Below are 27,273 nucleotides of genomic sequence, written 5' to 3' on the forward strand. Positions count from 1 at the left end.
CACAAGTTGTGTGCATGGATTATGACCAGCATCCACTTACCAGTAGGCAGCGCCGAGGGAACTATCGGTACTGATGTTCCATCTATCGGCAGGGCCGTAGGCAAAGATTTAGGAGACGAACCGGTAGGTAGCGCCGATGGAATGGTCGGTACCAAAGAGGCATCCGTCGGCAGGGCCGTAGGCAAAGATGTAGGAGACGAACCGGTAGGTAGCGCCGATGGAATGGTCGGTACCAAAGAGGCATCCGTCGGCGGGGCCGTAGGCAAAGATGTAGGAGACGAACCGGTGGGTAGCGCCGATGGAATGGTCGGTACCAAAGAGGCATCCGTCGGCGGGGCCGTAGGCAAAGGCGTAGAAGTATCGGTCGGCAGAGAGGAGAGAACTGTTGATACTGAGGAGGTACCTAATGACAGAGTACTAGCGGGCACCGAGGTTGGAAGTAAAGCGATGGGTGTCTCAGGGGTAGTTACTACGAATAAATTAGCATTCCAATCTCTCGCCCCGGGAAAAAGAAATTATAGAAAAGAAACCAAGTTCCTACCGCCTGGAGAAATGGTAGAACCCGTAGGACTAGTAGGCACAGTATGCACAGCAGTAGTAACACTAGATATGATCGTGTCCAGTCCCGACGTCACACCCAAATTAAGACCCTGAGACGATCCAGAAGCGCTCTTGAGAGAGGAGCCAGAAACCGTAGTTGGTGCGGTGGTTCCAGTTGCTGCTGTTGCCGTATCAGGTAATTGAGTAGAGCTAACAACGGAGGGGAGATCATCCGACTTGGGGGTGGCAGTCGGAGCCGCTATATCCTTGGCTCCGGTTAGAGACGATGAGGCACCAGTATCAGTAGGTGCCCCAGTCTGCTGTGAGGTCAAAGAACCTATGTTCGAAGCCAGAGAATCGATAGCCGTAGTCGGCGTTATAACAGCAGAAGTTGGTGATGCAACGACCGAGGTTACGGGAACAGAAGGCACCACACTAGAAGGGGGTTTATCAGTTATATCAGAGGAAACAGGCGAGACTGATCCCTGTGCCTCTGACCTAGTCGCTCTACCAGTGGTTGTGGCTGATTCTGTGGCCGATTGGCTGGCAGTCGGTTCGGCTGAATCTGCAACTCTGGATTCTCGTACTGTAGGAGGCCCAGTGGTTGACACCGATATCGGAGCTGAGGTTGGTAGACTTTCCACGGTTGTCGTGACCTTAATTACTGAGGTTATAACATCATTGCTCGACGACGCAGGCCGGCTCGACCCTTCTGTATCAGTAGGAAATAAAGACGACAGAAAGCCATCAAGGTCCTTCCTACTAGCGGTTGTAGTACTTGCGTCGCCTGTTGACGGCGGAGGGGCAGGTACTGTTGTATTCTCGACCGCACGCTTAATATGCCTGGGGAAGTAGTACTTTGGTGAATTCGGCACGGGGTTCTTCACTGGGACTGCATTTGCGTGGCCGATCCCGAAAACTGGGCCAAGTGATGAGAGGACTGGTAGCGCAATAGTGAAGACATTTCGAGGGGCCTTCATTTTTGCGACTGTGCGCTCCTCGAACGAGTTATGCACCTTTGTACACGATCCCTCTCTCTACTCCCGGAAAAGAAAAGCAAAATATGAATGTCGGATGTTCTGACTTGGGTTGTCAAATCTCGCGTACCCAACTGTGTAGAGGTCGTGGTGCAATGCTTTTTGAAACGAGTGGACTTGACGATGCAAGAAAAGTGGGCGGTAAAAAGAACGTGGGGGGGCCTGTCAGTGGGAATAGAAAAGGACATGCGTCAGCAGCGGCCACTATGTCCAAGGTCGGGGGGACAGGTGGGTGTTATAGAATTGGGTACTTGTGGGGCGGCACAATAGGAAAGGGGTGCACGATGAAACTCACGGAGTAGAACTCCAGCCAAAGTCAACAAAAACTTAGGCTGATGTCAAGCGTCAAGACAGCCACAAGTTCCGAAAATTATTTCTACGAAACTCTCCAGTTCGATTTATTGAAGGAATAACCGCCGTTAAACAGAATCGTAAATTCGTTTGTTCCGAAAGAACTTGACCACTGCAAACACTCAATGGATTAGCCTCGGCTTCATTGAACTCGAGGGAGGTGTTTCAAATGTAGCAATGTAACTAACTAAACACGAGACGCGACACGAGCGTAGACAAAGAAACAACCCAACCACTTGTATCGAGGGGCACACTGCTTACAATCTGTTAGGACAACACGAACAGCTCGATAATTCAATATTGCCGCCGCAGAGTACCTGTTGCTCGGATGTCGCCTCCAGTTTATTGAGGCTCTAGTTGCCGGAGAGTTTGCGTCGAGATAGCGTCTTTCCTCCACCAAACGTCAAAGGCAAGCGCAGCGCAGCGAGCCGGTAACAAGGAGCGCAGCAGCAGAAGTGACAAAGGAATGGAAGAGGAGGGGCAACGACAAAAGCTTTCCGAAGAGAACTAGAAGAGAGCAAGAAGGAAAAAAAAAAGCAACAAAAGAGAGTGAGAGGGAGTGAAAGAAGGAAGAGAGAGGAGAAAAGGGAGTGTGAGTGCAGGTTAATTTTGCTGCAGAAGAGTGCGACTGGGCGCCAAAACGAGTGTGATGAGCTTGTGTATGACAATGGAGGAGGGGGGGGCTGGAGGTTCGGGAAGTTGGTCAGTGACTATTCCACTCTACCACCATAATACCATAAGACTTATTTAGTAGGCAGGGTAAGAGTTGCTTTGCTGGGACGAATGAACAGTGCGGATTGATCCGTACAGAATAGCGGAAGAATAGAGAGCAAAGCAAGCGATTCAAGCGTCGAGACAAGCAAAAACCGAGCGCCACTAGACCCACTACAATACCAGAGAGCAAGAGGGAGAAGGGCCAGGGGAAGAAGAAAAGGGTAAAAACTGAAGAAAAAAATAAATAAAAAATAAAGGGGAAAAAAAAAGGGAGCAAAAATCAAGTGGTAGTGAGCCGAGAAAAGAGTGATAGGTAAAGTATGGGTTTGTTCAAATGTAACTCTCAAAAGGGGGGCCAAAAAATAAGGATTCGGGAGGAAGAGGAAATGGGAAGAATAACTTACAGAATGCACACTGACGGCGCAAATAGGGAGGTGATGAGCAAACGAAGGTGGTGATGCGCCCGATGGTGACTATGATAATAGTGGGCGGAGGTGGAGACGGGAGAGAGACCTCAATATGGAAGGGGAGAGAGATACAGCAGTAAAACTCTTGAAGCAGAAGACTCTCCAGTGGTAACTTAAGTCGGAGAAGGCAGAGGAAAGGCACGACAAGCGACAGGGCCAAGGCCAGTCAGTGCCAGTGCCAGCAACAGCTAGCTAACACCAAAAATTGGGGGGGGTATATGATACGGCACGATTCTCGAGCACTCCTCCTACAAAGGGAAATAAAGAATCCCCCCCCCGGACAAGAGGCACCAGCGGGAGAGAGGAAAAGTCAAAGCCCGCCGCCCAAGCAGAGAGGAAAGAAAGCCCCAAATGACGGGACAGGTTCACGCGGCTCGTTAGACAGACCAGACGTTTTTAGATCCCTCGGTATCCCGCCTCGAGCGGCTAGCCAGATGGGAATCAGCAAATGGCTATGGATCTTTTGGATCCTCTCTTCTCAGGAACGAACGACAGGACCACGGCCTTGTGTGAACGGAATCGAGACCAGCACCATTCAAACTCGCATACATTCATTCATTCACCTTTGCACAGAAAAATATGCTTTCCCCTTCCCTAAATCCTCCAACATCCAGTCCCTCTCCTCCCCATCAGGGCCATGGATAAGCTGGAACTCGTGCTTCGCCAAATTGGTGAAAGTGGCATTGAGAGCTTCCCCTTTTGGGAGATTCTGTTTCGAAATTACACCAACTTCGACAGGGATGGTGGGGAGTCAAGGTCCAGTTACGAGTACTTGGCCCTGATGTCCCTGAGAGCAGTGGTGAAGGGGGAAATGGGCAAGTAGGGAAGTAGGGAAATAGGGAAATAGATTGGCTGCGGGGATTCTGCATGCGCATCCGGATAGGTTGCACAATCTTCCCGGCTCATCTCCGCAGCAATACTCCACAGCATGCTGCACCATTGTTCTTTTGGCCTGCGAAGAGCCGTTCTTACACGTACTGTACGAGTACAAATTGCCATCCCCCCCCCCGGTGCGAATGTTCGTGCGAGTCAGGGAGACTGGATGGAAAGATGTCGAACTTAAATGCTCAAGGGAGCAAGTTCTACGGCAGCATACCGATGTAAACAAGATTTCTTAGGTCAGCTAACGGCACATTCCACAATGCTACCAAATTGTCTACCAGTAATGATCTATCATTAGCCATTTGATAGGGGGGCATAGCTCTCTCTCACGCAATAACATGCACACCACGCTACTCGTACCTGTGCTTGTACCATATCATATACTCGAGTACGGTATCATACTAAGGAAGAGAAGGCTTTCATCCTGTGAGCCCAACTGGCATAATAATACAAAATAAATAATAATATTATTATGAAAAAAATAAAAATAAAATAAAAATAAGTCACCCCAGTTCAAGGACTGTCCGTCCACTCGAGTAAGCAGAAATCCCGACAGTGTTCTTTCTGATCCCAGCAAACTGCCGACAGAGGATGGGTTACTGTACTCGAATAGCCATCCCCATCCCACACAACAAACAACCCAGCACCCCCACCACCACGAACCTCCCTCTTCCTCTCTCCCGCAGGCCGCAGGCTGCAGCACAGAGCAGCACCGGTGGACCACCGTAACTCATAATTATTATATAATAAACCCCCCCAGTAACATATCGATTGATCCCGGTCACATTGTTCGCAAACCCCAAACAAAGCTATCATGCTAAAAAAGCCAAGACTACGATGGCCCAATCCCAATCCCAAAACTACCGGTTCCTGAACCATTCCCTCATCCGTCCACCCTCCTGGCACCCACACCCACACACCCATGTGCTTCTTCTCCCTGCCCCTCCTATGAGACTCGAGTGCCTGTGTCATACTATATTTGTACCTGCAAATCAAAAAGTGAGCCTAACCTCTTTCCCCATCCCCCCCCTCCTATCCTATTTTCTGTACCGTACCTGTCCACCCCCACCAGCACTGCAAAAAAAAAAACTTCCCTGTGTTCCTCCCTTTGAACCCTTTGGTCGCTTGGTTCCTCGTGCTCGACACGATGCGCCGGCAACATCCGTACCGTATCCAAATGCAAGTTACACATACTGTACTTGCGCAACAACAACAAAAAAAGAAAAAATTCCCAACACCCACAACAAGCAAAAGCGGAAGGAACGCAGCGCAGCGCAAAAATCATCACGCCCGGGCGAAGAAGTGAAGCGAGGTGAAGTGAAGTCCTGCCATGTCGTGCCATCCCAGCCTTATGACATGGCACGGCACGAGCACAACTTTTGGGCGGCGGAGCGGGGAGAGAGAGGCGGGGGTACTTTTTGACATTCTTGAGGGACGGGAATGGGGGGTATCCGCACCGGTGAAATGTTGGAGAGCGAGCGATGTGCGAATGCGAAGCTAGCTTGGGCTTCGAGAAGGAATCACTGCTGTGGTCGAGCCTGCTTAACCTACTTGCTGATTCAGCGAGTACAAGTACTAGTACAGTATCATGCAGTAAATTTACCGGTAACTTGTTTTTCGTCAGGTTTCGCAACCGAGTTTTTGGACGGTGGGTGTGTGTGTGGGTGGGTCTTCGTGGCAGAGGGTGACTTTATTTCATTTCCCCCCTCCCCCTGATTGGACCTCCTCCCCGTTGGTTTGCACTTGTACTAGTAGTACTGCACGATATCGGTATGGTGCTCGAGTAAACACCAGCTTGTCAAGAAACGGTGATACGGTACCGGTATCGTGCTGCGCTGGTGCGGTAATCACTCGGTCCGTCCGGGGACTACATCTAAGACTCCCGTAGCCGTGGGGTTATGATACACGGCCCACATTTCAACGGTAGGTAACTTAACCTCCCTTCCTCCCCTCGCTCCCTCCCGAAGGACTGTCGATTTCCTTCGAATCTAATTTCCATCCATTCAGGCAAGCAAGGTTTCCCCTCACAACGATAACAGATAAATGGATATCGACAGGCCAGGCCCGGCCGATGCCACATATACAAGTACTTGTACCGGTATCTTATACAAGTAACATGCCAGCTCCTCTCTAGCCCAAAACTGGATACGAAGAGAAGAGACCATCGTCTCCTTCCTTTATGGAACAAGGAACGCCTGCAAGTGGTGTTTCCTTTCTTTTTTCTTTTTCTTTTTTTTTTCCCCCTTGAGCCAAGGATCCTTAATTCCAATCTCCCTATACCACACGCTTCGCCCCTTGCTGGCGAGGATGGATCCCAATTGTCCGTACCGTACTCGAGCACTCGAGTACCGGTGCTGCAATACGGTACCGGTACTTGTATTATGCTCGCACAAGCATGATATAGTAATGCCACCACCACAATGAAGAAGGCTCGGTGAGGGTTCATCATTTAACTTACCCTATCTTTTCGCGGGGTGGGAATCACGGTGTGAATCAGCCCGATACCCGGGGCCTAATTACCTTTCGCTGCCTGCCCAAAGTGTGGCAATTTGGTGCTTCGTGTCCTCTCATGGGCTCGCTTGCCCTTAACTCCAATTTGAGTTTTACAATAGATACGGTACCGGGTATTGGTTATAATTTAACTATCATACTTTACGAGTATTGATGAATGGATGAATAGAAGGGAAAGGAGAGGGGCGCTAAGTATTGGACCAGGAAGCGGATCAGACGCGGAAGTGAATCACTTTGTATGTGAATTTTGCTCAAACCCCCACCGCAGAAAGTTCCCCAAAACCTACATCCGAATTTAGCCCAAAAAAGGTCAAATCTAGAATAATATTCTATCTGGGATACCTCCTCCACTGTAGTATTTCGTCTGCCTAGTGTCAGACGTTAATTGAGAATTTTAAATTTCGACTTTTTTGGTGCGTTTTGGCTGGTTCACTTCCCCGTCTGATCCGCTTCCCAGTCCAATACCGGTACGTTATTGATTTGCCTTCCGCGGGTTAAATTTCGAGGGAGAGGGCTGTTTTGACGAGTGATGGTACTGTACAAGTATGTATGATACTGCACTATACTAATCCAGGACCAGACTAACTCCAGGGCATCGTACCGTATCATGAACTTCTCCAGTAATTTACGTTGTTTCGTTTATTTTACTGTGGTATCATACTCAGTACAGTAGCGGTTTTCGCAACTTCAACTCGGATTATTGAGTTCACTAGCTTGAAAACTGTGGCACTTGTGGGGGTATCTTACCGGTATTCACACGAAATTGCGCCCGACACTAAGTTAACGTACTTGTACAGTACATTACAGTACGGTAGGTACTCGAGTAAGTCTGCTGTGATCGGCAGGCAACCGGAGCCTCGAACACTGATTGCGAGTTTCACGCTAGTATGATAAACGCTAAATCTTATCATTGTACGAGTATCATAATTTACCTGTTGCCTGCAACCCAGAGATCGGGAAGGGACCTTCACATGGTAAACCGACGCCTTCCTCATGATACCTTTTCCTTACGAGTACAGTACTCCAAGTTACGTTACGGCACTCGAGCAGTCCATTGCCTTATCCAAAACCCGATCCACCCCCGATATCGGCATCTTGCCATCATTGACTGACCTACCCGTATTTCACACTCGACACAGCACAGTGCCCCACTCTACCCCGCCCTCGATGTTCACACTCGAACAACACCAGCACAAGAGGCAAGGCGGGGGGCCATTCCCCGCTCACCGTACGAGTAACCGCAGCACACTACGGTGGTACAAAATATTGTACTGTACGGTACTCGAGTACCGGTATGCTCAGGACTGAAATAGAGCATCCTTTGGTGGCCTGTGATGCGATACGATACTTGGCTTTGGTATGGTATGATACGATACCCACGATACGCACGATACCAGTGCGGTGGGGGTGGATCTCTGAGGCTTGAATGCGCTCCTGTTTGCGCGGGGGGGTTACTTACAAGCGCACACTACCGTTCGGACTTACCGGCCCTGACTTGATCACCAAAGTGAGGATTTCTGATATGGTGCTCATAATGCAGTGACGTTTGCAAAGCACACCGCTATCGCATACAGCCAGAGATCGACCAGAGAGCCTCAAGGTTTTAGTGGCGTGCAATAGCAGTCCGTCTTTCAAACGTCGAGACGTCACGAGCACCATTAATTGCACTTTTGGTACTTTTTTAGAACCCATTCTCTGCCCCATACATACAAATATGCACCCCACACCGGTGAGATGCATCCAATTATACAGCAATGCTTGGCTGCCCCTTTGCGATGCTTCCACTTTCTAGCCGGTTGTTCGTATCTTTATGTGGTGGCTTTTTTTCTTTCCTTTTTCTCCTCCCAGACCCCTGAAGCAAGTATTGGTCACTTCCTCGCGGGTCTATGTCAGGCTCCGGCTGCTACCGGCGCGATCGTGGTGAGTCCATCACTGGAAATGTGGACCTCTCGCGTCGAGTCTATAAATGCTCCGCCTGCCTCGCCCGTGATGGATATGGTACTCCATTTGCTGATAGGTGAGGGGGAGGGGGGTCTGTCTGAGCATGGCTGTGGTCAACGCATAGTATGAGTAGTATTGTCTTGAGTGTGCTGGTCTGTCAGCAGCAGAATTTGGGTAGCCTGGCTTTTGGAGAGATTCGGCTGGTAATCTACTTAGAGTTGGGGTTAGGGCGGGGAAGGTGGTGTTCTGTGGTGGTGGTTGGGGGGTATGGGAGATTATGTGGTAGTACGGTACAGATTGGTTTTTTTTTTTTTGTGGGGAGCAATCGCCTTGGGCGATTGGATCGAATTGCATTAGGTTGAGCTGCTTCTGGCGTCGTGTGTAGGACCAATGGGTGAATTGGATGGACTCGAATTTGTCAGTCGGTGTTTTGATAACTCAAATGCTGGTCAAGTTCCGTATCTATCGAGTACTGTCCCCAGGCCCCACCTGTGGTAAAAAAAAAAACCCTCCGAACGAAATCGAGTGAAAATATGTGAAAGGGCTTTCCTATCCTCGAAAGAAAGGAATTACCGATACTCAAGTACAGTACCTATACTAGTATACTCCCGAAAACGTTAACACAGACGCACATTCCCTTCTTTCATGAGCGTTTTTTACTCGCAAGTACGGCGCCGGTATCACACTTTGCACTACGCTGGCAAGCAGAATAGTACTGTACGGTACTTGTAACAATCCAAAACCATTTTGCTACTTTCACACTTTCACTGCGAGAGCACTTTTTTTTTTTCTTTTCCCCCCCCAAGAATTCTTGTGACCCCCTTTGGCACGCACGTTCTTAAAAGTTATTGCATGATTGAAATCGGAATCGGAAATATCGCCAAAACCTTATCATACCATTCTTCCCACCATGCATGACAGCCCAATGTACAAGTAACTCGTACTGTACAAGTATCATACCTCCTGACGAATCCTCGGCTATGATAGGTTATGTACGAGCACTTTTACAGATTTTCTTGGCTTGGCTGCGATGGATCGATCGTGAATACTTACTTACTTGTACTCGGTACTATCGGTATGGCTTAATTTTGGTTCGGTTGTTGATTTGTTGAAAAAGGTACTCGTACTTGTGAAAAGGTATTATTACAAGTTATCCACTCGGCCGAGAGACATTTGGTCTACCGTACCGTAGGCCTTTTTGGTATCTATCCGTTATATACTTCATCCTGAGAGGTTGGTGTTCTGAGAACTATGATAGGGTATCGTACATCACGATTTGTGGTACCTGGACTAGATATTGGTAGGGCTAATGTAATGTTTTTAACATTAAATTTTTATCATAAATGGTTTCTCAGCAGTGGGGGGAAGTGGGATACCGGTATTTTGCCCGAAAAAGGCTGCTTACTCATGGATTACAATAGTGATGATCATTTGATCTCCTCCCATTCGAGGAGGGTTTGATCGGGTGACGGTGCCTGGCAACCATGGCCCATGGGACGAGTGATGAGTGGATGGGTGGGAAATTCTGGCTGGAATGGGTATGATAGGACCCTTTCTAAGTTGGAAGGGGTATGTATGCAGTAAGAAAAAATTTTCCTTCTTTTCTCTTCTTTTCTTTCGCATAACCGGCTTAGTCCTTTCCCTTCCACTACACCCCCGCAAGGTCTTTTTTTATCATACTTTCACTTTTTCCTTTCCCACGAGGTCTATCACTTACTCGAGTACAAACGTACCGTATCGCGGAAGCTACTGCCCTGTTCCTTATCCTGTCTGGCCGGTTCCGCGACCTTATCCAGAGCACGTGAGGCGCACAAACGGCAAGAAGAGGAAGAAGAAGAAGGATGTTAGCGATCCGCCAAATATTGCGATCACGGCGGCTCGCGCCACCATCACAGCTAATGCGAAGGAGGAGAAATTTCCACAATACGCCTTCCCCATGTGTTCGGCCCAGTTGGAGCAGTCTTGGGCCACTGGTTGCCGAGCAGGAGTTGGAGTCTATGCCGCCTATGGGCTTTGGCGGTGCGGGGGGTTGTTTGGAGGGGGCTTTGGAGAGGGCGAAAAAGGGTGTCGCGGCAGGTATAGCCTTCTGGAAGCTACGTGTGGTGTGAGCAGTTAGGAAGCTGATGGTGAGGGTGGCGATGATGATGGAGAAGAATATAGAATAGGTCCTTTGGATCAGTATGAGATGCTGGTCAGCGAGGGTCGATTGAAGGATGATCAATATCAGAGAGGCGAGTAACCAAGAAAATCTTCTCGGATCGTATACCGCAAAGCTCTGGATATTGGGTTGTGAAGGAATGACTCACTAACGGGTGAGGTGGTTCTGGCGATTAACAGGCATTGTGCGAGAGCTTCACGAGCTTCATCAGAAACTCAAAGAGTACAAACCGCCAAGTGTCGTACATCCCACCCTCGGATCGCTGGCCCTGCCTCCAAAGATGTCACTTCTCAGCGCACTCCTCAGATATACATCCCCAACTCCGGTATCGACACAAATCCCGGAGGATCTGCCCCGAGGGCTATACCTCTATGGCGACGTTGGATCGGGCAAGACCATGTTGATGGACATGTTCTATAACACGCTCCCACCGAGCATAACGTCTAAAACCCGAATTCACTTCCACCACTTCATGCAAGATGTGCACAAACGACTGCACAAATTGAAGCTCCAGCACGGCCCGGATTTCGACGCGATACCCTTCGTCGGGGCGGATATAGCCGAGTCCGGATCGGTGCTGTGCTTCGACGAGTTCCAGTGTACGGACGTCGTGGACGCAATGATTCTGAGAAGATTGTTGGAGTTCCTGATGAGCCATGGCGTAGTCATGGTTGCGACGAGTAATCGACATCCAGACGATCTGTATAAAAACGGTATCCAAAGGCAGTCCTTTATCCCTTGCATAACGCTGTTGAAGACAAAACTCACAGTCATAAACCTGGATTCCCCCACTGACTACCGGAAGGTGCCCCGGCCCGCCAGTGGCGTCTACCATCAAGGCCTCGGCCCTGATGCGCTGACCCACGCGAATAAATGGTTTAGCTATCTCGGTGATTCCAAAGACATCCCTCGCCCCGCCACTCACAGGATTTGGGGAAGAGAAGTGAACGTCCCCTTAGCGAGTGGCAAGGCGGCTCGGTTCAGGTTTGATGACCTCTGCGGGAAACCCATGTCCGCTGCCGATTACCTTGAGCTATGTAGGCATTATGAGGCGTTTGTTGTCACAGATGTTCCAGGGATGGATCATAAGAGCAGAGACCTCGCAAGGAGGTTCATCACATTTGTAGACGCAGCTTATGAGAGTAAGGTAAGTGTGATATAGGCTCCCCTCTTCCAATCTACCCCCCCCTTCTACCGGTACTCCTATATCGAGATAGGATGTATCTATGTATGCGTGTGTGTCTATTTCGTGAGACAAAGATGTTAACGAAAGAAACCCTGTCAACTATGTTCAGGCTAAACTGGTCTTGACCACTGCTGTTCCGCTATCTCAACTATTCGTCTCGGCCGCCGAGATAGGTGCCGCGAGGGAGGAAGTCGAGGGTCATGATCTGGACGCGAGCATGAGAAGTCTCATGGACGACTTGGGACTTGACATGAAGATGTTGAAGAATAGTAGTATTTTCTCCGGAGACGAGGAGAGGTTCGCTTTTGCGAGGGCCCTTAGCAGGCTAAGTGAGATGGGAAGCGTGCAGTGGGTTGAGCGGTAGTAATAGTTTTTTTTTCCCTTCAGTCCTTTTCTTTTTTCACGTTAGATTAGAGGGGGAATAAATTTATAAGATATGTTAAGTAGATTCCCTTATCATGCATGCTTGCATGCCTCTTTGTCATTCCTTAATTCTTGACTGGCTGGCTGGAGGGGGGATTGTGTGGGTGGGTGGTGGTGGTTGGTTGGATACTGTTTACCGCTGATAAGTTTGAGGCGATAAGGACGGTAAAACTAGCAACCATTTCCTATGGGCATAAGTGAATTAATATCAATTCCCATGCACCATATCATACCTTGGAACGAATCGTTCGGTGAGATAATTTCTAGGGAATACTATATCCCGGTAGCGTGGTCCACGGGTAATATACTGTACCGGTAAATGCTCTCTGTATTATATACTTGATACCACCACGACAAAAGCAGAACCCACCCACCAGATCTTTATCACAAGCAAGAATCCCTCCTCGCCCCTTTTCCCACCTCATCTTCTCCACGTATGATACTGTGGCTTATGTTTGGGTTGCCATATCTAACTATGCGCTCAGCTTATACCGAAGTCTACGGCGCTTTACTATGATACTTTGGATAGGAAGAGCAGATGCAAATGTGGTGTTTCGGGCTATTTTGGGGACGAGTCTGCTGCTGATTGATTGATGGGTGGGTTAGGGTTTGTCTGGTTTAGTTGAGATACCGTGTTAATACAATAGTGCGGTACCGTAGCGGTGCGGTAGTGCTATAGTTCTAGCTTTTTTTATCTTGTTATTATCTACAGCAGAGTAGACTATAGTAGAAATTGCTCGAAAAGGTATTTCAAATGGACAACGCAGCGAAGCTCAATAATAATAGTACAGTACTCGTATAGTGATCACCCTGGGGAAGACCTGGATCCCGAAGGTCCTGTCTGGAGCTTAGGGTTCACCATTGCTTTGTCGGGTTATCATCTGAATGCATGATACTAACTCGAGTACTCGTAGAGGCGCCCTTGGCAGGAACGGTTGCTCTGGTAACCGATAGTTGACAGCAGGCAACAAACAACGCTGCCCGTCTTGGATCTCTCCATCCCATGCAACCTGGTCCCACAAGACATTCATAGTCCACCAGTTGTCTCTTTTTTTCTTCTTGCCACTGCTCTCTTCAGAAACTGTTCGCACCAATTCCATCCCCTCCTCCATTTCTCCATTCCTCACGAGCTCTTTGCGGAGCGTTTCGTTAACAAACAATTGGAAAATTCCTGCATTCCGTTTCGGCGTTTTTTTCTCTCACTGTCTCATTTTTCTTCATTGTTTGTCACTCACTATCAGGGCGTGTTGAGGGGCAAGAGGCATTCTCGGGCAAGACATAATAGTACTCTCAATAAATAATGGATAACCCGTACGGATCCTCAGGACCTTCGGGTTACTCTTCTACCCCTCTTGGGTACGATCCTGACGATAATTCACATCCTCATAATTCGCCTGCTGGTTCTCAGATGAGGTTGTTGGGCAATATGGATGACCATCTATATGCTGCGTGTGTCATTCTTATCATGAGAATCTTTCTATTTTGTACGCTAACTGGTTGGCTAGGCCGAGTACACCTCATCGATCTTACCACCCTAACGATTCCTACCGAGAGCTTCCGCCTGTGGAGGGTTCTGCTGGTCCTTCGAGGGCTGCTCCCGCAATTGCGTATGACCCTTCACAGTCTCCTGCTCCGGGGCGTCACGCACCGGGCAGGGCGCCGCCTTCCTCTATAGATTACGATCCTGCGCCTGCTTCGCCGACTTCTTCGAGAAGAGGTGCTGGTGGATATGTCACGTACTCACCTTCTATTGTGTCGCGCAATGGAGGTCGTCCGTGGACTCCATCCTCCAACGGTGGAAATGAGAGGCCTTGGACACCTTCGTCAAGAGGGGGGGTAGAGAGGTCTTGGACCCCTTCGCGGAATGGCGATTGGCAGCGTCCGCCTCCGGCTTCGGTGCCGTATGAACCGGTTGATATCAATGGATCCCCGAGACCGGGGACTCCGACTTCAGTTAGGTCGAGATATAGTGGCGCTTCTTCTAGACGGCCCCTACCTACACAGCCTCGGTACTCGAAGGGCCCTCCTCCGCATGGGCGTGAATCTGTTTATTCGGATGAGACGGCAATTCCTATCTCTGAGCCTGGGGATTATGGGTATACCGATGATGAATCAGTGTTCGGGCCTCGGGGTTCGAAAGGATCATTGGATCTTGATCGCGAACGCACACACTCAATGTCAGGAGAGTCTTTCCAGACGGAGCGCACTGCGACTGCCGAAGAAGAATTGGACGAGAAGCCAGCTACAACTAAGACGGCCGTTGGGGAACATTTCGGACCTGCACCAAAGGCTCCGCAGACCCGTCGTGGCCTCAACAGACAAGCGCTCATGACAAGAAAGCAGGTCAAGCTTATTAATGGTGAGCTAATCTTGGATTGTAAAATCCCTACGATTCTATACTCCTTCCTCCCGCGAAGAGATGCTATCGAATTCACTCATATGCGCTATACCGCTGTCACTTGTAACCCTGATGACTATGTTACGAGAGGTTACCTCCTCAGACAGAACATGGATGCTACCCGAAGAGAAACGGAACTTTTCATCTGTATCACCATGTACAATGAAGATGAGATGCACTTTACACGCACCATGCACGGTGTCATGAGAAACATTGCGCACTTTTGCTCTCGCAGCAAGTCCAGAGTGTGGGGAAAAGACGGGTGGCAGAAGATTGTTGTCTGTATCGTGGCCGATGGACGCAAGAAAGTTCACCCTAGAGTTCTTGATGCGTTGGCTGCCATGGGAGTTTACCAGGATGGTATTGCAAAGAATTCCGTTAATGGCCGTGAGGTTAAGGCGCACGTTTACGAATACACGACTCAGGTCTCCCTGGACTCTGATTTGAAGTTTAAGGGTGCTGAAAAGGGTATTGTTCCTGTTCAGATGATTTTCTGTCTGAAGGAACTGAACGCCAAAAAACTCAATTCTCATAGATGGTTTTTCAACGCTTTTGGTGCTACGCTTAATCCTAATGTCTGTATCTTGCTTGATGTTGGGACAAGACCTGGGCACGATAGTTTGTACCATCTTTGGAAGGCGTTCGATACGGACTCCAATGTCGGTGGTGCTTGTGGTGAGATTAAAGCGATGAAAGGAAAGGGGTGGATGGGATTACTTAACCCACTTGTTGCTAGTCAGAACTTTGAGTACAAGATGTCGAACATTCTCGATAAGCCATTGGAGAGTGTTTTCGGATACATTACTGTGCTCCCTGGAGCTTTGTCCGCCTACCGTTACCACGCCCTGCAAAACGATGAGAGTGGGCATGGTCCACTGAGTCAATACTTCAAGGGAGAGACACTTCAGGGCAAGGATGCCGATGTCTTCACCGCCAACATGTATCTTGCTGAGGATCGTATCCTGTGCTGGGAGCTCGTGGCCAAGAGGAATGAGCGATGGGTCTTGAAATATGTCCGAAGTGCGACTGGAGAGACTGACGTTCCGGATGCAGTTCCAGAATTTGTTAGCCAGCGTAGAAGATGGCTTAACGGAGCATTCTTCGCAGCAACCTTCTCGCTGGCGCATTTCAAACAGATCTGGGTCACGGATCACACAATTATACGCAAGGTGCTGTTGCACATTGAGTTCGTTTATCAGTTTTTCAGTTTGTTGTTTACATTTTTCTCATTGGTACGTCTTTTCCCGATGATCTCGATGGTGGATTCTAACAGTGTCTATAGGCAAATTTCTATCTTACGTTTTATTTCATTGCAGGCAGTCTTTCGGATCCAGAGATGGACCCGTTCGGTAAGGGATGGGGTGGTAGGATATTCACAGTCTTGAGGTTTATGTGTGTGCTCTTAATTTGCACACAATTTATCTTGTGTATGGGCAATCGTCCGCAGGGGTTGGTTCACTTTACTCTTCACGAGTCATCACTCGGATGCACTAACTTTGTTCATCAGAGCCAAGCGAATGTTCATGTCTTCTATGATTGCGTACTCGGTTATCATGGCTTACACTACTTTCTGTTCATTCTATATTGTTATCAAGTCCTTCTCCGGCGGCTTTGGTGACCAGAAAACGGAGATCAAGCTCGACGATAATATCTTCACTAATTTGATTGTCAGCACGGGAAGCACAATTGGTGTCTATTTTTTGATGAGCTTCCTCTACCTCGACCCTTGGCATATGTTTACGTCCGCACTCCAATACTTTATGATGTTGCCGAGTTATATTTGCACTCTCCAGGTCTACGCGTTCTGCAACACGTGAGTGGTTCATTTATTCCTATTCAATTAGGGCTGGTCGAGTATGGTGGCTGATAATCATAGTCACGATGTTTCATGGGGCACCAAGGGAGATAATACAGTTTCCGTGGATCTTGGAGCGGCCGTTGGATCAAAAGGCGACACCGTCGAATTGGAAATGCCATCTGAACAACTCGATATCGATTCCGGATACGACGACGCGTTGCGCAATCTCAGGGATCGATTGGAGGTTTTGAAGGAACCTATGACAGAGATTCAGATCAAGGAAGATTACTACAGGGCCGTGAGAACCTATGTCGTCGTCGTATGGATGGTTGCCAATGCAATCCTAGCAATGATCGTCACGGAGGTTTATGGCCTTAGTGGTATTGGTAACAACTTTTATCTCAAAAGTAAGTCTCTCTATCTTTATACATCATTGGTATTTATCTATCTGTTACATAGTGATGACTGACTATATACCCTTTCGAATCGCTTTAGTCCTCCTCTGGTCTGTCGCTGCCCTGGCTGTCTTCAGAGCCCTGGGATCGAGCGCCTACTTGGTGCTCCGGGCAATCCACTCCTTCGTTGAAGGCCGCGTGAAGCTGGATCTGAAGACCTTCACGGATACATTCCAGCCACCATGGAAGAGAAAACTCAGATTGGCCGGCGTGAGTCAGAGTAATCTTGGGAGGCCGTAGTTTACGCACAATTTTCTGTAGCCCTTTGGAGTTTTTTCTTCTTTTTCCTCTTATTTATAATGGTTTTTCTTTTGTTTTACTGAGCTCTGCGAAAATAATGCCATGACTAATGTGTGTCTGTGTGAATAGCGTGATGAGAGCTGAATGGATGGGTGTGGGTGGAGGCTACCGGTATGTCTCGTCGCTTCGCCATGACAACCTTGGGGGTTTTTGAAACTTTTTGTTTTTCGTTCCAGAATGTTTATGATACCTGGGGTAGATTTCGTTTTCATTTTTTCATTTTTTATTTGCCATGATATCTTGTACCAGTATCATACCTCATCTATTAACCATGGTATGTATGATTGTTGGAATATGTTTTTTCTGGTTTTTTATGGTTGGGGTTAGGGTGGTTTGGGGGTTGGGATTGCGGTTGGGGACACGGTTGGCAGGTACGATAAAGATAGGTAGGTTAGCTTATGCAAGTTTGAATTTGATGTATGCAAAATTGGTGAGATACCCAAGAAACAAACAGACATGCAAAAGGAACGGTTGAAAGTCTTGTTAACACCACCCAGTACAGTACTTGTACACTGCTGTGGTGTCGTAGCATCTGAAACATACTCGTGTATGACTGAAGGTCAAATATCTCTTTTACCCACTCAATGGATAACTTCCCGGGGACCTTATGATATATATCTCTGATAAACCGGAAGACCGCTGTGGAATATCATACGTGATATATCCTATGATACTTGTTGTTATTGGTGTACTGGGGTTTGGGGATTTAGGTTCACGGGGTCATCGATTGTGAGGAGTTGTTAGGTTATAATATTGTAATATTATGCTATGATAATATTATCATATGATAGGATGGTAGACTAATCTAGATCATAGACAATGGTCTAAGCTGTACGAGTTACAACAGCTCTACATTTGCGATAAATAGGGCTCAGGTATTGTTAAGCAGGTTACATACGCGCTAGTTAATCTAACGCGTTGTTCGTTCTTGGCAACGGAATGCTGCCACATGAATAGACCTTCAGTTATGGTACTTAACTACCGGTGCGCACCACCACCTCGAAATCTCTTCTTCTTTGTTTACTTGTTTTCCTCCGTAGGAAGAACAACAACGACAACAACAATTTGACAGATAGCATACGTTACTTCAACCTCATCTCATCTCATCTCACTCATCTCACTCATCTCATCTTATCGATCCCAATTCCTAGGAACCTACCACAGCAATGCCACCTAGACGCCGAGCACCGGCTCAAACCCTCAGCGCGCGAATCGAGTCCACCGATGAGGGGAGTGGTGGGGTTGAAGGTACATCTCATATTCCATCCGCTCAATTGTCGTTCAGCAATTAACTTGTGCTGGCTACAGTTCTTCCCAAAAAAGCTCCCGTAAAACGTTCTACCAGGAGGTCCGCCACCGCTTCCGTTACGGTCGAGACGGCTGCAGCGGCTGTGGACAAGGGAAAAAAAAAACTAACGGCAACAGCAGGGGGAGGAGGGAGAAAGAAGAAAGCTGCAGTGAATAGAGTCGAAGAACCGACTGAAGATGAGGACGCTCCTGGTGATGTGAGAGAAGAAGAGGGTGGCGAAGATGATGAGGAAGATCTATTGGAAGCTGCGCCGGTAAAGAGCAGGAGCAAGGTGTCTACGGCTGCTGGGAAGAAAGCTACAACGGCAGCAGCAGCAGCAGTGAAGTCTAAGCCGAAACGTGGGGCTAAGAAGGTTGAAGTTGAAATTGGGGGGGATGATGAAGAGAGGGAGGCGACGGAAGAGGAGAAGGAGGTTCCGGCGCCTGTCAAGAAAAGGGGTGGGAGGAAAGCTGTACCGGTGGAGGCTGCTATTCCCGTTGTGGTGGCGGCAGCACCAGTAGCGGAAAAGAAGAAGCGCATGACGAAGAAGGAGAAGGACGCTGCCGCTGCCGCCGCTAAGAAAGCGGAAGCGGAAGAGCAAGGGAAGGAGAGGGAGATTGCCGAGACACAGTATACGCCTATGCAACTTGATAAGGACGCCGTGGATGGTGCGGACGATTTGATGGAGGTTGAAGCGACACCAACACAAGCCCACTCCGCCCCCACCGTTGCTTCGAAGAAGGCGGCTGCTGCTGGGAAGAAGGCGGGTGCATCAAAAGCTAGGGGTAGGGCCGCAAAAATTACTGAGCCCGAGGTAGTTGAGGAAGGCGAGGACGACGACGATCTGGCACTTCCAGCGAAACCTCCAATTCCCGTCCCCCCAAGGCGAGCTGGTCGTAGAGTCGCAAGTAGCGAAGTGGTGCTAGTAGCCGCGGGGGCGGGAGCAGATACCGAGACAGAAGCCTACAAATCCCTCAAAAAAGCCTTCCACGAATTGGAAACCAGGCATAAAAAACTCGAGTACGTGCGTGAGACAGAAGTTGAGCAGACATTCGCAAGATATAAGCAGAATGCCGAGATTAGGGCTAAAGGTTTGCCTTCCTCAATCCCCCTAGCTAGCGGGGATCAGTACTAAAGATAGCGAGCAGAAGCAAACAAACTCATCGACTCCCTCCAAACTGATCTGAACGCTCAAGCCCTCCTATCCAGCGAATCCAAAACCCTCAAGAAGAAACTCACTTCGAAGGAAGCCGAAGTGGCGAAGTTGCAAAGCAAGGTTCAGGAATTGCAAAGGGGTCTGCAAGAGCAGCAGAATGAAGCAAAAGTTCTGTCGGCGAAGTTGATTGTTGCGGAGAATAATAGCAAACGTGGCGCTGTGGCGATTCCGGGGAGTGCGGTAAAGCCGAAGGGCGGTATTGGTGGCGGTGGCGGGGGAATGGCGGGTGCAGGGCAAGCGGCGGAGGAAGCGTGGATTGCCAAGGTCAAGGAGGAGTTATTCCAAGACTTGACCGGGCTACTGGTCATGAATGTCAAGAAGGAAGGGAAAAGGACGGTGTTTGAGTGTTTGCAGACTAGTTCTACCGGTGGTTTGTCCCTTCTCCCCCCGGTTCCTATATATGATATATACATCCATCTATCTATATATGACTAACAAAAAACCCCAGTAACGATTCACTTCAAACTCCGGGTTCTCGACCCCCTCTCCACCGCTTCCTCCTCTTCCAACTCAAGACACCAGCGTAAACCCTCCGCAGCCCCGGACCCCGAACCTACAGTGGATGAAGATGAAGAGGGCAAGGACGAAGTCATCTACTTCCCCCTGTTAGACAAACAACGGGATAAGGCTGTCATTGCTCTGCTCCCGGATTACCTTGGGCTCGAGATTGGCTTTAAGAGGGAGCAGATGAGCGACTTTTTTGCAAAGATCACGGCTTTCATGATGAACATGAAGGCAAAGCGGATTCTTGGTGACGAGGAGGAAGGTGACGAGGAGGAGGAGGAGGATGGTGATGACGAGGAGGAGGAGGACGAGGACGAGGAGGAGGGGGGGGAGGGTAAAGGCAATGAAGGTGATGATGGTGACTACAACGAAAAAGTTGAAGATGCTTAGATAATTGTGGTATGCTACGGCTAGGTGGGATTAGATTGGAACACGATGTCTTTGTTCGTGTGGGGTGGAGATCATTTATTCCCCCCCCCTTCCCTTCCCTTCCCTTTTCTTTTCTCCTCCCTTGCATAAAAAACTAGCGTATTGGGTCCTTTCTTTTCTTTTCCGTCCTTTTGTCTGTATGCTTGTCCGTCCGATCATGCATCCAAGTGGGGGGATAGCTGAGGCTTTCCATTTCTTCTCCTTTTGGCTGAGTCTGTTAGTCCTTGCATCGAATATCTGAATATCATTTTTTTCTTCTTTCCTCCCTGGGGAGAAAAAGGGAGACCCCTCCAATAGGTTCCTTATTCCTGGGCTAAATCCAGTAACCAGGTGTACCACCACAAGAAAAGTGATATACCGACCAGACCGAACCGTTGAGCCCCCATTCCAAGTAGCTACACGGAATTCCAGCGTACAGAGTTCAGAAGATTCGGAATTGACTTGACTTCGCAATGTTTCGCAACTTTCGTCCGCTCATTCAATGACGTGGGTAGGTTATACCCTGCCACTTGGACCCATTCAGCGGAAGGCCAGGAGTGAGTGAGTTCAGTCAGCCTGTTTAGCATTATGTCAATTGTAATGTAGGTTAGGTAAGCCTGCGCGGTGAGTGATAAGAAATCACATTGCGTGAGGAATTTTCCAAGGAGAAATCCTAACATTTTCTTTGGTTGGAGGGAGAATTGATCCGCCTATCATTTGGCGCCACTTTATGTTTTCTCTTGGAAACCCGCTTTTTCACATTTCTCTCTTTTTTCTTTTTTCGCACCTCTTTCCCGGCCCAATCCAACCACCAAATCTCGAAGGAAGGGGTTGACAATTATGATTATTGTGGTTATGATGGCGGCGATGGGGGTGATTTCCTCAGGTACTTTCGGAGGCAAAAAAAAAGAGGATGTTGTCAAAGTGCCAGACGTAGGAGAATAGTGCAATTCATCTTCGTCCCGAGCACGATATTTGTGATGAATGCCGTCAGCTTAGGTCCGTTGGCGGTGTCTTTTTTTTTTTTGTTGCTGGCAACTTGTGTGGCTCCAGGAGTAACGATCAACCATCGTGCTATACCAGTCAAACGGCCTTGCAGTCGGTATCTGAGCTCCGGTTGGGGAGCTAGCCGTTACGGGGTATAATTAGTCGGTATATATCTGGTGATGTACCGTACAGTTATGTACCGCATAGTTCTTCCAGTCGGTGGCGGGACTCTGTGGCTGGCGTATGCGTAGAATTGGCTTGTTCCGCAGTCGTTCGAGGATCTTGGCTGGCGGAAAATATGATCATGTGGTTACTGTTGGGAGGGTTGAGGACCTCAGGTTACCTGGTAAAGCCTATCATGTATTCCCATACCCGATGGGGTAAACTTTCAAATGCATATCCATTGCCCAATCCAATCCGAGTGCATGCCACTGGAACCCATACCCCACCACCAACGTGTGCTTTTGCTAGGACGTGATGCCAGCATTTCTAGGTAGCTGCTGTGGCAGTTGTATTCGGAGGGCAGTTTTCTTCGTACGATAATGTGTATCTCGTTCGGGCGGCGTTATAGATCGTGAGACGGGATCCCACGTTGTCTCATTGAAGTTATGCGCATCCACCGCGAACCCGCATTAGTAGAGAAGGTGCTCTTATCCGCGTGATCGACTGGAGTAGGCTGCTGCAGGGACTGAAGAGTTAGTAATGTGCTCGACTCCTGGGAGAGACTTGGATTTCGACGATGGATTCCCGAATTGACACCGGTCAATGTTTACTTGTGGAGTTGTCTTGGGACGCCACAGGGATTTACGGGTATCCCGCCGGAACCCGGTGAATTGAAGAGGGGGCGGGGGGGAGTTTCCTGTCTTAGAAGCCTGGTGTTTCCGCGATAGCGGGCGATAGAGTTTCTGTGTCTTTTGAGAGTTGAGTCCGTCTCCACGCTCTCCTGACTTGCCAGTGCTGCTTTGTTGAAGGGTTCCATTTTCATGTAAAATCGGAAGCTTGAGATTGATTTTGGGGCGATTCTTGCACAGGGCGCACTTCTTCGTGGCCTGGATAGCAGGAGAGAAGGCGGGCACAGGCCGTTATACCTTCAGATTACTGTAAGTCGCTCTGAGGGGTAGATGACCTGTGATTCGCTGATTCCTAGGCTTTTAACTGGTTGGATAACCAAATTACAATCTTGCGCTATCAGCTTTCCCGATAACCAAGATTGCAACTCGGGGCGTTGGCTAGAGATATTCAGATGGAATCGATACCTGTAGCCAGGTCACATTTCCGTTCCCGTGCTGGCCTCGAGTGATCCATTGTGATGCCCCTTGGAAGAAAATGGCCTGAGATCAGCAAAAGAAGGTATCGGACTTTCGAAAGCCCCAGGCACGTAACACGTCTAACTGCTCAGAGCGCAGATAAAACTTCATCCTGAGAATGCCCAGTTCATGTGTGTAAGGAGGAGCCCTTGGGACACCCGAATAGATACCATGCCGAGTGAGAACCTATGGCGTCACCAGGAATGCAGCTTCGGGAGAATTTGGAGAGATGTGCTGTAAGGCGGTGTTGCCCAGCTCTAACCCCCCCGCGCCCCCCCCCACGGAAAGTTCGGTCAACCTGCTAGTCCTTCCAAACATGCAACGTCAATATGGTTTCGGAAACGACGATAAGTGTGTTTCAGGTGGGGAAGCTGCCAATGAAAATCATTACTATCTGATACTTTTCGGTTATCTTTCCGTACTTTGGGTTCTGAGGGAGGGGTTAAATGACTTGTCATTCGTTTCGATGCGCAATGAATATTATGATGGGCAGGCGTTGTTCTTCAACAGAGCTAGCATGTGAGAAAGCTTTTAGATAGATTTAAACGGGGGTGGGAACTACTTGGGTACCGGTAGCGTGGCTAAGAAAACCATGGAAATGCTCCGACAAGGGAAGGGGGGTGGGGGCTTACCAGCGCAGCGATATTTTTCTATATTCGGATTGGTTCGGTACTTTGCTAAATATTAGAACGAACCTGGTACCTCTAGAAGATGATATCGAAGTACGGGTATAGCTTTTCTCGGTGGCCTATTGCAGCGCTCTCCGTGGAGATATCGTCATATATCGCGGTGTTATGTTCATGGATATGTTTTTGCTTGTATGCTGGGATTTGCTAGATGTGGGTGATCTCGAATTGCGGCACAGTATTTATGTGTTTTTGTTCGATTTGGTGCCTCATGCCAGACCAGTAGGATCTCTGGAATGTGCACCCCACGCCCCCAAGGAGGCCGATGGCAGATTGCCAGCCATCAATTGATAGACAATATGTTTCGTTTGATATGTTTCCCGGCTCCTTTCTTGGGAGTGGTGGTTTAGAGCTGAGTTTGGATCTTGCCTGGTTCTTTCCTCCATATTTTCAAAGATACAAAATTTCAATCCGGAAAACCGTTCTTGCATGATAGTGAAACTACAGCTCATACCGCAAGTATCTGTACATGTGATAAAACAAATTGTGATCTATCCATGACTTTGGCCTGAGGATCACATTTGGCGTATCTGACGAGTGAATTAGACATCGGAAATGCCGGATCCATTGGAAGACCCTGTCAATAGAGCGGTGAAATTGCATTAGCGATGTTGAAACAATGGAGACATTGTGTAAATGTTACTACCGGCCGATGGAACATTTACGGTATCATACGTTGCACAAATTTTGTTCGGGCTCCAAGATCTTTCAAAATAGGACAATAGCCCATACCCTGGAACCTAATTGGAGGGTAAAGTAAGGGTCCCGTGACCTCCAACGCTAATGACAACCGCATTGAGGTTCGTTGCTATCATATCATACGAGTACCAAGCTTGAGCCTTACTCGAGTAGGAGTAGGTGTGACTGTTTTGTTGTGTTCCCTGGTCGAGGCGACCGAAGGCTGCACGTTTGAGGAATTGAGGGCGGAGGGGTTGCTCCTGAGAACCATCGTTTGTTATTCCATGTTAAGTGCCTGCGGGCTAGAGGTTAACCAATGTATGATCTGGAGATGACGATCTCAGATCGACCAAAGGCAATGCATCTGAGTTTCATGGCGCCACGGTTGCGTTATTAACCGAGTCAGCAACCTTGTTACTTGCACGCCTTCACTCTCACTCTAGTATTCCTTCTTGCATTGCTTCTGTCTTCCTAATCCCTATCTTTAACTCTTGTGTTCCCTTTCCCCTTTCTGCGTTCTAATGTTTGCTGGCGAACTTGTGTCAGAACTAGATCTCGGTATGGGGGGTGGGGGAGAGAAGGACAGGAGGGGTTGATAGAGTGAGATTTGGGAAGAGTGGGGGAGCTTGACCGGAAGAGGGGAGTAACTTACGAGTAGTCAGGAAGGAGGGGTAGTTAGAGAATCTTGCTGGCGCAAATTCAGATCATTCGTTCTGTCCAAAACATGGCGGTGTGTTACTTCGAAATGAAGCTGCATACTGACCATAGGCAGAGACTTGTTCCTGGTAGGTTGGAAGCTGTAAGTGCCCCTCATTTCTTTTCTCATTTTTCCCTTTCCCTTTCCCAGCCTAAGGCTAGTGATGATGATGCCTATGATGCCCACGATGGTGATGATGTTTGTTTGGTAGAAAGAAAAGAAGGAGAAAGTGGGGGTTCATAGTTCCATTGCCCCATGGGAGAACGACAGAAGTAGACCGGAGGCAGGAGAGGTGGGTAGACGGGGGGCTGAAGTGGGATTGCTTCCCATTCCTGGGCCCGCGTGTACTTTTTTTCTTCTCCCTACCGTGGCATCCACCCGAGTTAGTTTAGATATCGGGAGCTCTCCCCAGAAAGAAAAAGGAACTGGAGATGCTCAGCCCTGAGGTTCGAAAGGGGAAGAAAGGTAGTAAAGAAGAACCAACTATCTGCTGCCAGAGGAACTCACCCCCCCCCTGGATGACCATTTTCCTCGTTGATTTCAAGTCTTTTCTCCACAGGGAGGCGGAATATACCATCGTCACTCCTTAGCTTCTTTCTCGGTATTATTGTTTCAACCATTACATATTACCTTCGCCGACCTGTCCCTCCGGGAATTGAAAGCCTGCTACAAGAGCTCGGCTGACACAGGCCCGTTTTTTTTTTCACTTCCCGAGACATCTTTGTGTGAAGCAACTCGTACTCCCCAGAGAGGCCGCCGTTGTACTTCTAGCCTTTTTGTGGTTCCCCTTCAACTTCTTGATTTTTTTCTTTCTATATTTCAATCCTTCTACGAAAAGGAAAAAATAAAGCCTCGATCCCGATCCCATCACTGGAAAGGATGCCGTTTTCTCATCACAGTCATTCGGGCCAGTTCTGTCTGCATGCGCAAGATACTCTTGAGCAAATGATAGAGGCCGCTATTTCCAAGGGCATGATTGTTTTCTCGTTGACCGAGCATATGCCCCGGGACCGGTTGGAGGATCTCTATCCTGAAGAGGTGGGTTCTTACTTTTTTCTCCTTTTGCAATCCTGCCTGCTTTGGCTTTATTTATTTTTTGGCATATGGGGAAAAAAGAAAGCCAAAGAAGATCGTAAGGGTTTCTTTAATTCGCATATAGCATAATTTCTTTTCATATGCCCCTCCATCCTTATCTTTACCTCTCTCCCTTTCTCTAGAGAAAGGTGCATGCGCCTTTCCCGAATAAGATGTGGAGGTGCCTCAAGTGGTGTGCTAACCAGGGTTTTGGGTCTCCAATGACAGATTGCTGCCTACCAGACACCCTTCGACCTTTACAGAAATTTCCAAGACTATTATAACACCGCGCTTAGGCTGCGTGCGAAATACCAACACCGGATCCATCTCCTCGTTGGTTTCGAGGTCGATTACATCCGCCCTGAATCCATCCGTCTCATTGAGAATCTCCAATCAATTTACAAATTCGACTTCTTCGTCGGATCTGTTCATCATGTTAATACTATTCCAATTGACGTTGATAGGCCAATGTACCTTAGAGCTCTTCAGAGCGTAGGTGGCACAGAGGAGAGGCTATTTGAGGCATACTTTGATGCTCAATATGAAATGCTTACACAGCTCAGACCCGCTGTTGTGGGTCACTGGGACCTTATAAGGCTGTTTAGCGAGAACCCAGCTAAGCCTTTGATTGAGTATGGCTCTGGTGTGTGGGGAAGAGTTGTCAGGAATGTCAATTTTGTTCTTAGCTACCGTGGTCTTACGGAATTAAATTCCGCCAGTTTGAGAAAAGGCTGGGATGAACCGTATCCCAGGAGGGATTTGGCCCAGGTCAGTATTGTGCTTGAATATGAGGTTTTGGGATATCTCAGGGTTTTTCTAACGCTTTTGCGATATAGCTTGTTATGGCCAACGGTGGTAGATTCACCATATCTGATGATAGCCACTGCGCCTCCCAAGTCGGCCTTAATTATAACCGGCTCCTGGACTACATCCGGGATATAGGCCTTCAAGAGGTCCATTATCTTGAGAAGCTCCCTATGGGCGAAATGGCCGTCAACGTGCTTGATGCTTGTGCCGTGCGAAGGCTGACTATAGACGAGCTGACTCAGCAGAGGTTCTGGCAACTTTGAGTTGTCTATTGTACGCCTTTGTCATGCTTTCCTCATGCGCAAGAATTATTACTATTTTTTTAGTCTGCTAGGGTGGGATACCGTGTTTTTGCTACTGTTAGACCGATCTCCCTGCGTGTGCTTTCTGTGCTAGAGAGTTTAATCTCTATATTGTTATTTTAAAATGCCGTCCTCTACTTCATCAAGAAGGAAAACTG

At 48.4% G+C, this 27,273-nt stretch overlaps 5 protein-coding genes; 4 read left to right on the forward strand and 1 right to left on the reverse strand.

Annotated features, from left to right (window-relative positions):
- The window catches only part of GSTUM_00009077001 (uncharacterized protein), a gene marked incomplete at both ends in the record, with an annotated part of 1,836 nt that extends 316 nt beyond the window's left edge, over positions 1–1,520 (reverse strand). The window contains 2 exons of the mRNA XM_002840482.1: positions 1–469; positions 542–1,520. The exon at positions 1–469 is cut by the window's left edge and continues 316 nt beyond it. Of these exons, the coding sequence (XP_002840528.1) occupies positions 1–469; positions 542–1,520 (1,448 nt within the window). The remainder of the gene's footprint in view (positions 470–541) is intronic.
- Positions 1,521–9,954: 8,434 nt separating this feature from the next.
- Positions 9,955–12,432, forward strand: GSTUM_00009078001 (uncharacterized protein). XM_002840483.2 has 5 exons: positions 9,955–10,519; positions 10,597–10,678; positions 10,781–10,837; positions 10,896–11,748; positions 11,897–12,432. Exons 1-5 carry the CDS (start codon positions 10,285–10,287, stop codon positions 12,149–12,151), a joined length of 1,482 nt encoding a protein of 493 aa, XP_002840529.1. The 5' UTR covers positions 9,955–10,284; the 3' UTR covers positions 12,152–12,432.
- Positions 12,433–14,763: 2,331 nt separating this feature from the next.
- Positions 14,764–17,101, forward strand: GSTUM_00009079001 (uncharacterized protein; the record flags this gene model as incomplete). The annotated part of the gene is made up of 5 exons (XM_002840484.1): positions 14,764–15,840; positions 15,891–16,057; positions 16,116–16,421; positions 16,485–16,813; positions 16,902–17,101. The coding sequence occupies 5 exons, from the start codon at positions 14,764–14,766 to the stop codon at positions 17,099–17,101; spliced, it is 2,079 nt and encodes a 692-aa protein (XP_002840530.1).
- A 1,054-nt stretch (positions 17,102–18,155) lies between these two features.
- Positions 18,156–20,100, forward strand: GSTUM_00009080001 (uncharacterized protein; the record flags this gene model as incomplete). XM_002840485.2 has 3 exons in its annotated part: positions 18,156–18,409; positions 18,470–19,540; positions 19,598–20,100. The coding sequence occupies exons 1-3, from the start codon at positions 18,328–18,330 to the stop codon at positions 20,098–20,100; spliced, it is 1,656 nt and encodes a 551-aa protein (XP_002840531.1). The 5' UTR covers positions 18,156–18,327.
- A 5,711-nt stretch (positions 20,101–25,811) lies between these two features.
- Positions 25,812–27,076, forward strand: GSTUM_00009081001 (uncharacterized protein; the record flags this gene model as incomplete). The annotated part of the gene is made up of 3 exons (XM_002840486.1): positions 25,812–25,970; positions 26,235–26,774; positions 26,843–27,076. The coding sequence occupies 3 exons, from the start codon at positions 25,812–25,814 to the stop codon at positions 27,074–27,076; spliced, it is 933 nt and encodes a 310-aa protein (XP_002840532.1).
- Positions 27,077–27,273: the final 197 nt, after the last annotated feature.

The sequence above is a fragment of the Tuber melanosporum genome (assembly GCF_000151645.1).
Source record: "Tuber melanosporum whole genome shotgun sequence assembly, scaffold_52, strain Mel28".
NCBI classification, from domain to species: domain Eukaryota; kingdom Fungi; phylum Ascomycota; class Pezizomycetes; order Pezizales; family Tuberaceae; genus Tuber; species Tuber melanosporum.

Excerpts from the sequence above, each read along its gene's own strand:
- GSTUM_00009078001 (XM_002840483.2), top strand. The coding sequence starts at position 10,285 with ATGTTAGCGATCCGCCAAATATTGCGATCACGGCGGCTCGCGCCACCA. Across the intron at positions 10,520-10,596 it reads GAAAAAGGGTGTCGCGGCAG|AATATAGAATAGGTCCTTTG; the intron begins GTATAGCCTTCT and ends ATGATGGAGAAG. Across the intron at positions 10,838-10,895 it reads CAAAGAGTACAAACCGCCAA|CGCACTCCTCAGATATACAT; the intron begins GTGTCGTACATC and ends GTCACTTCTCAG.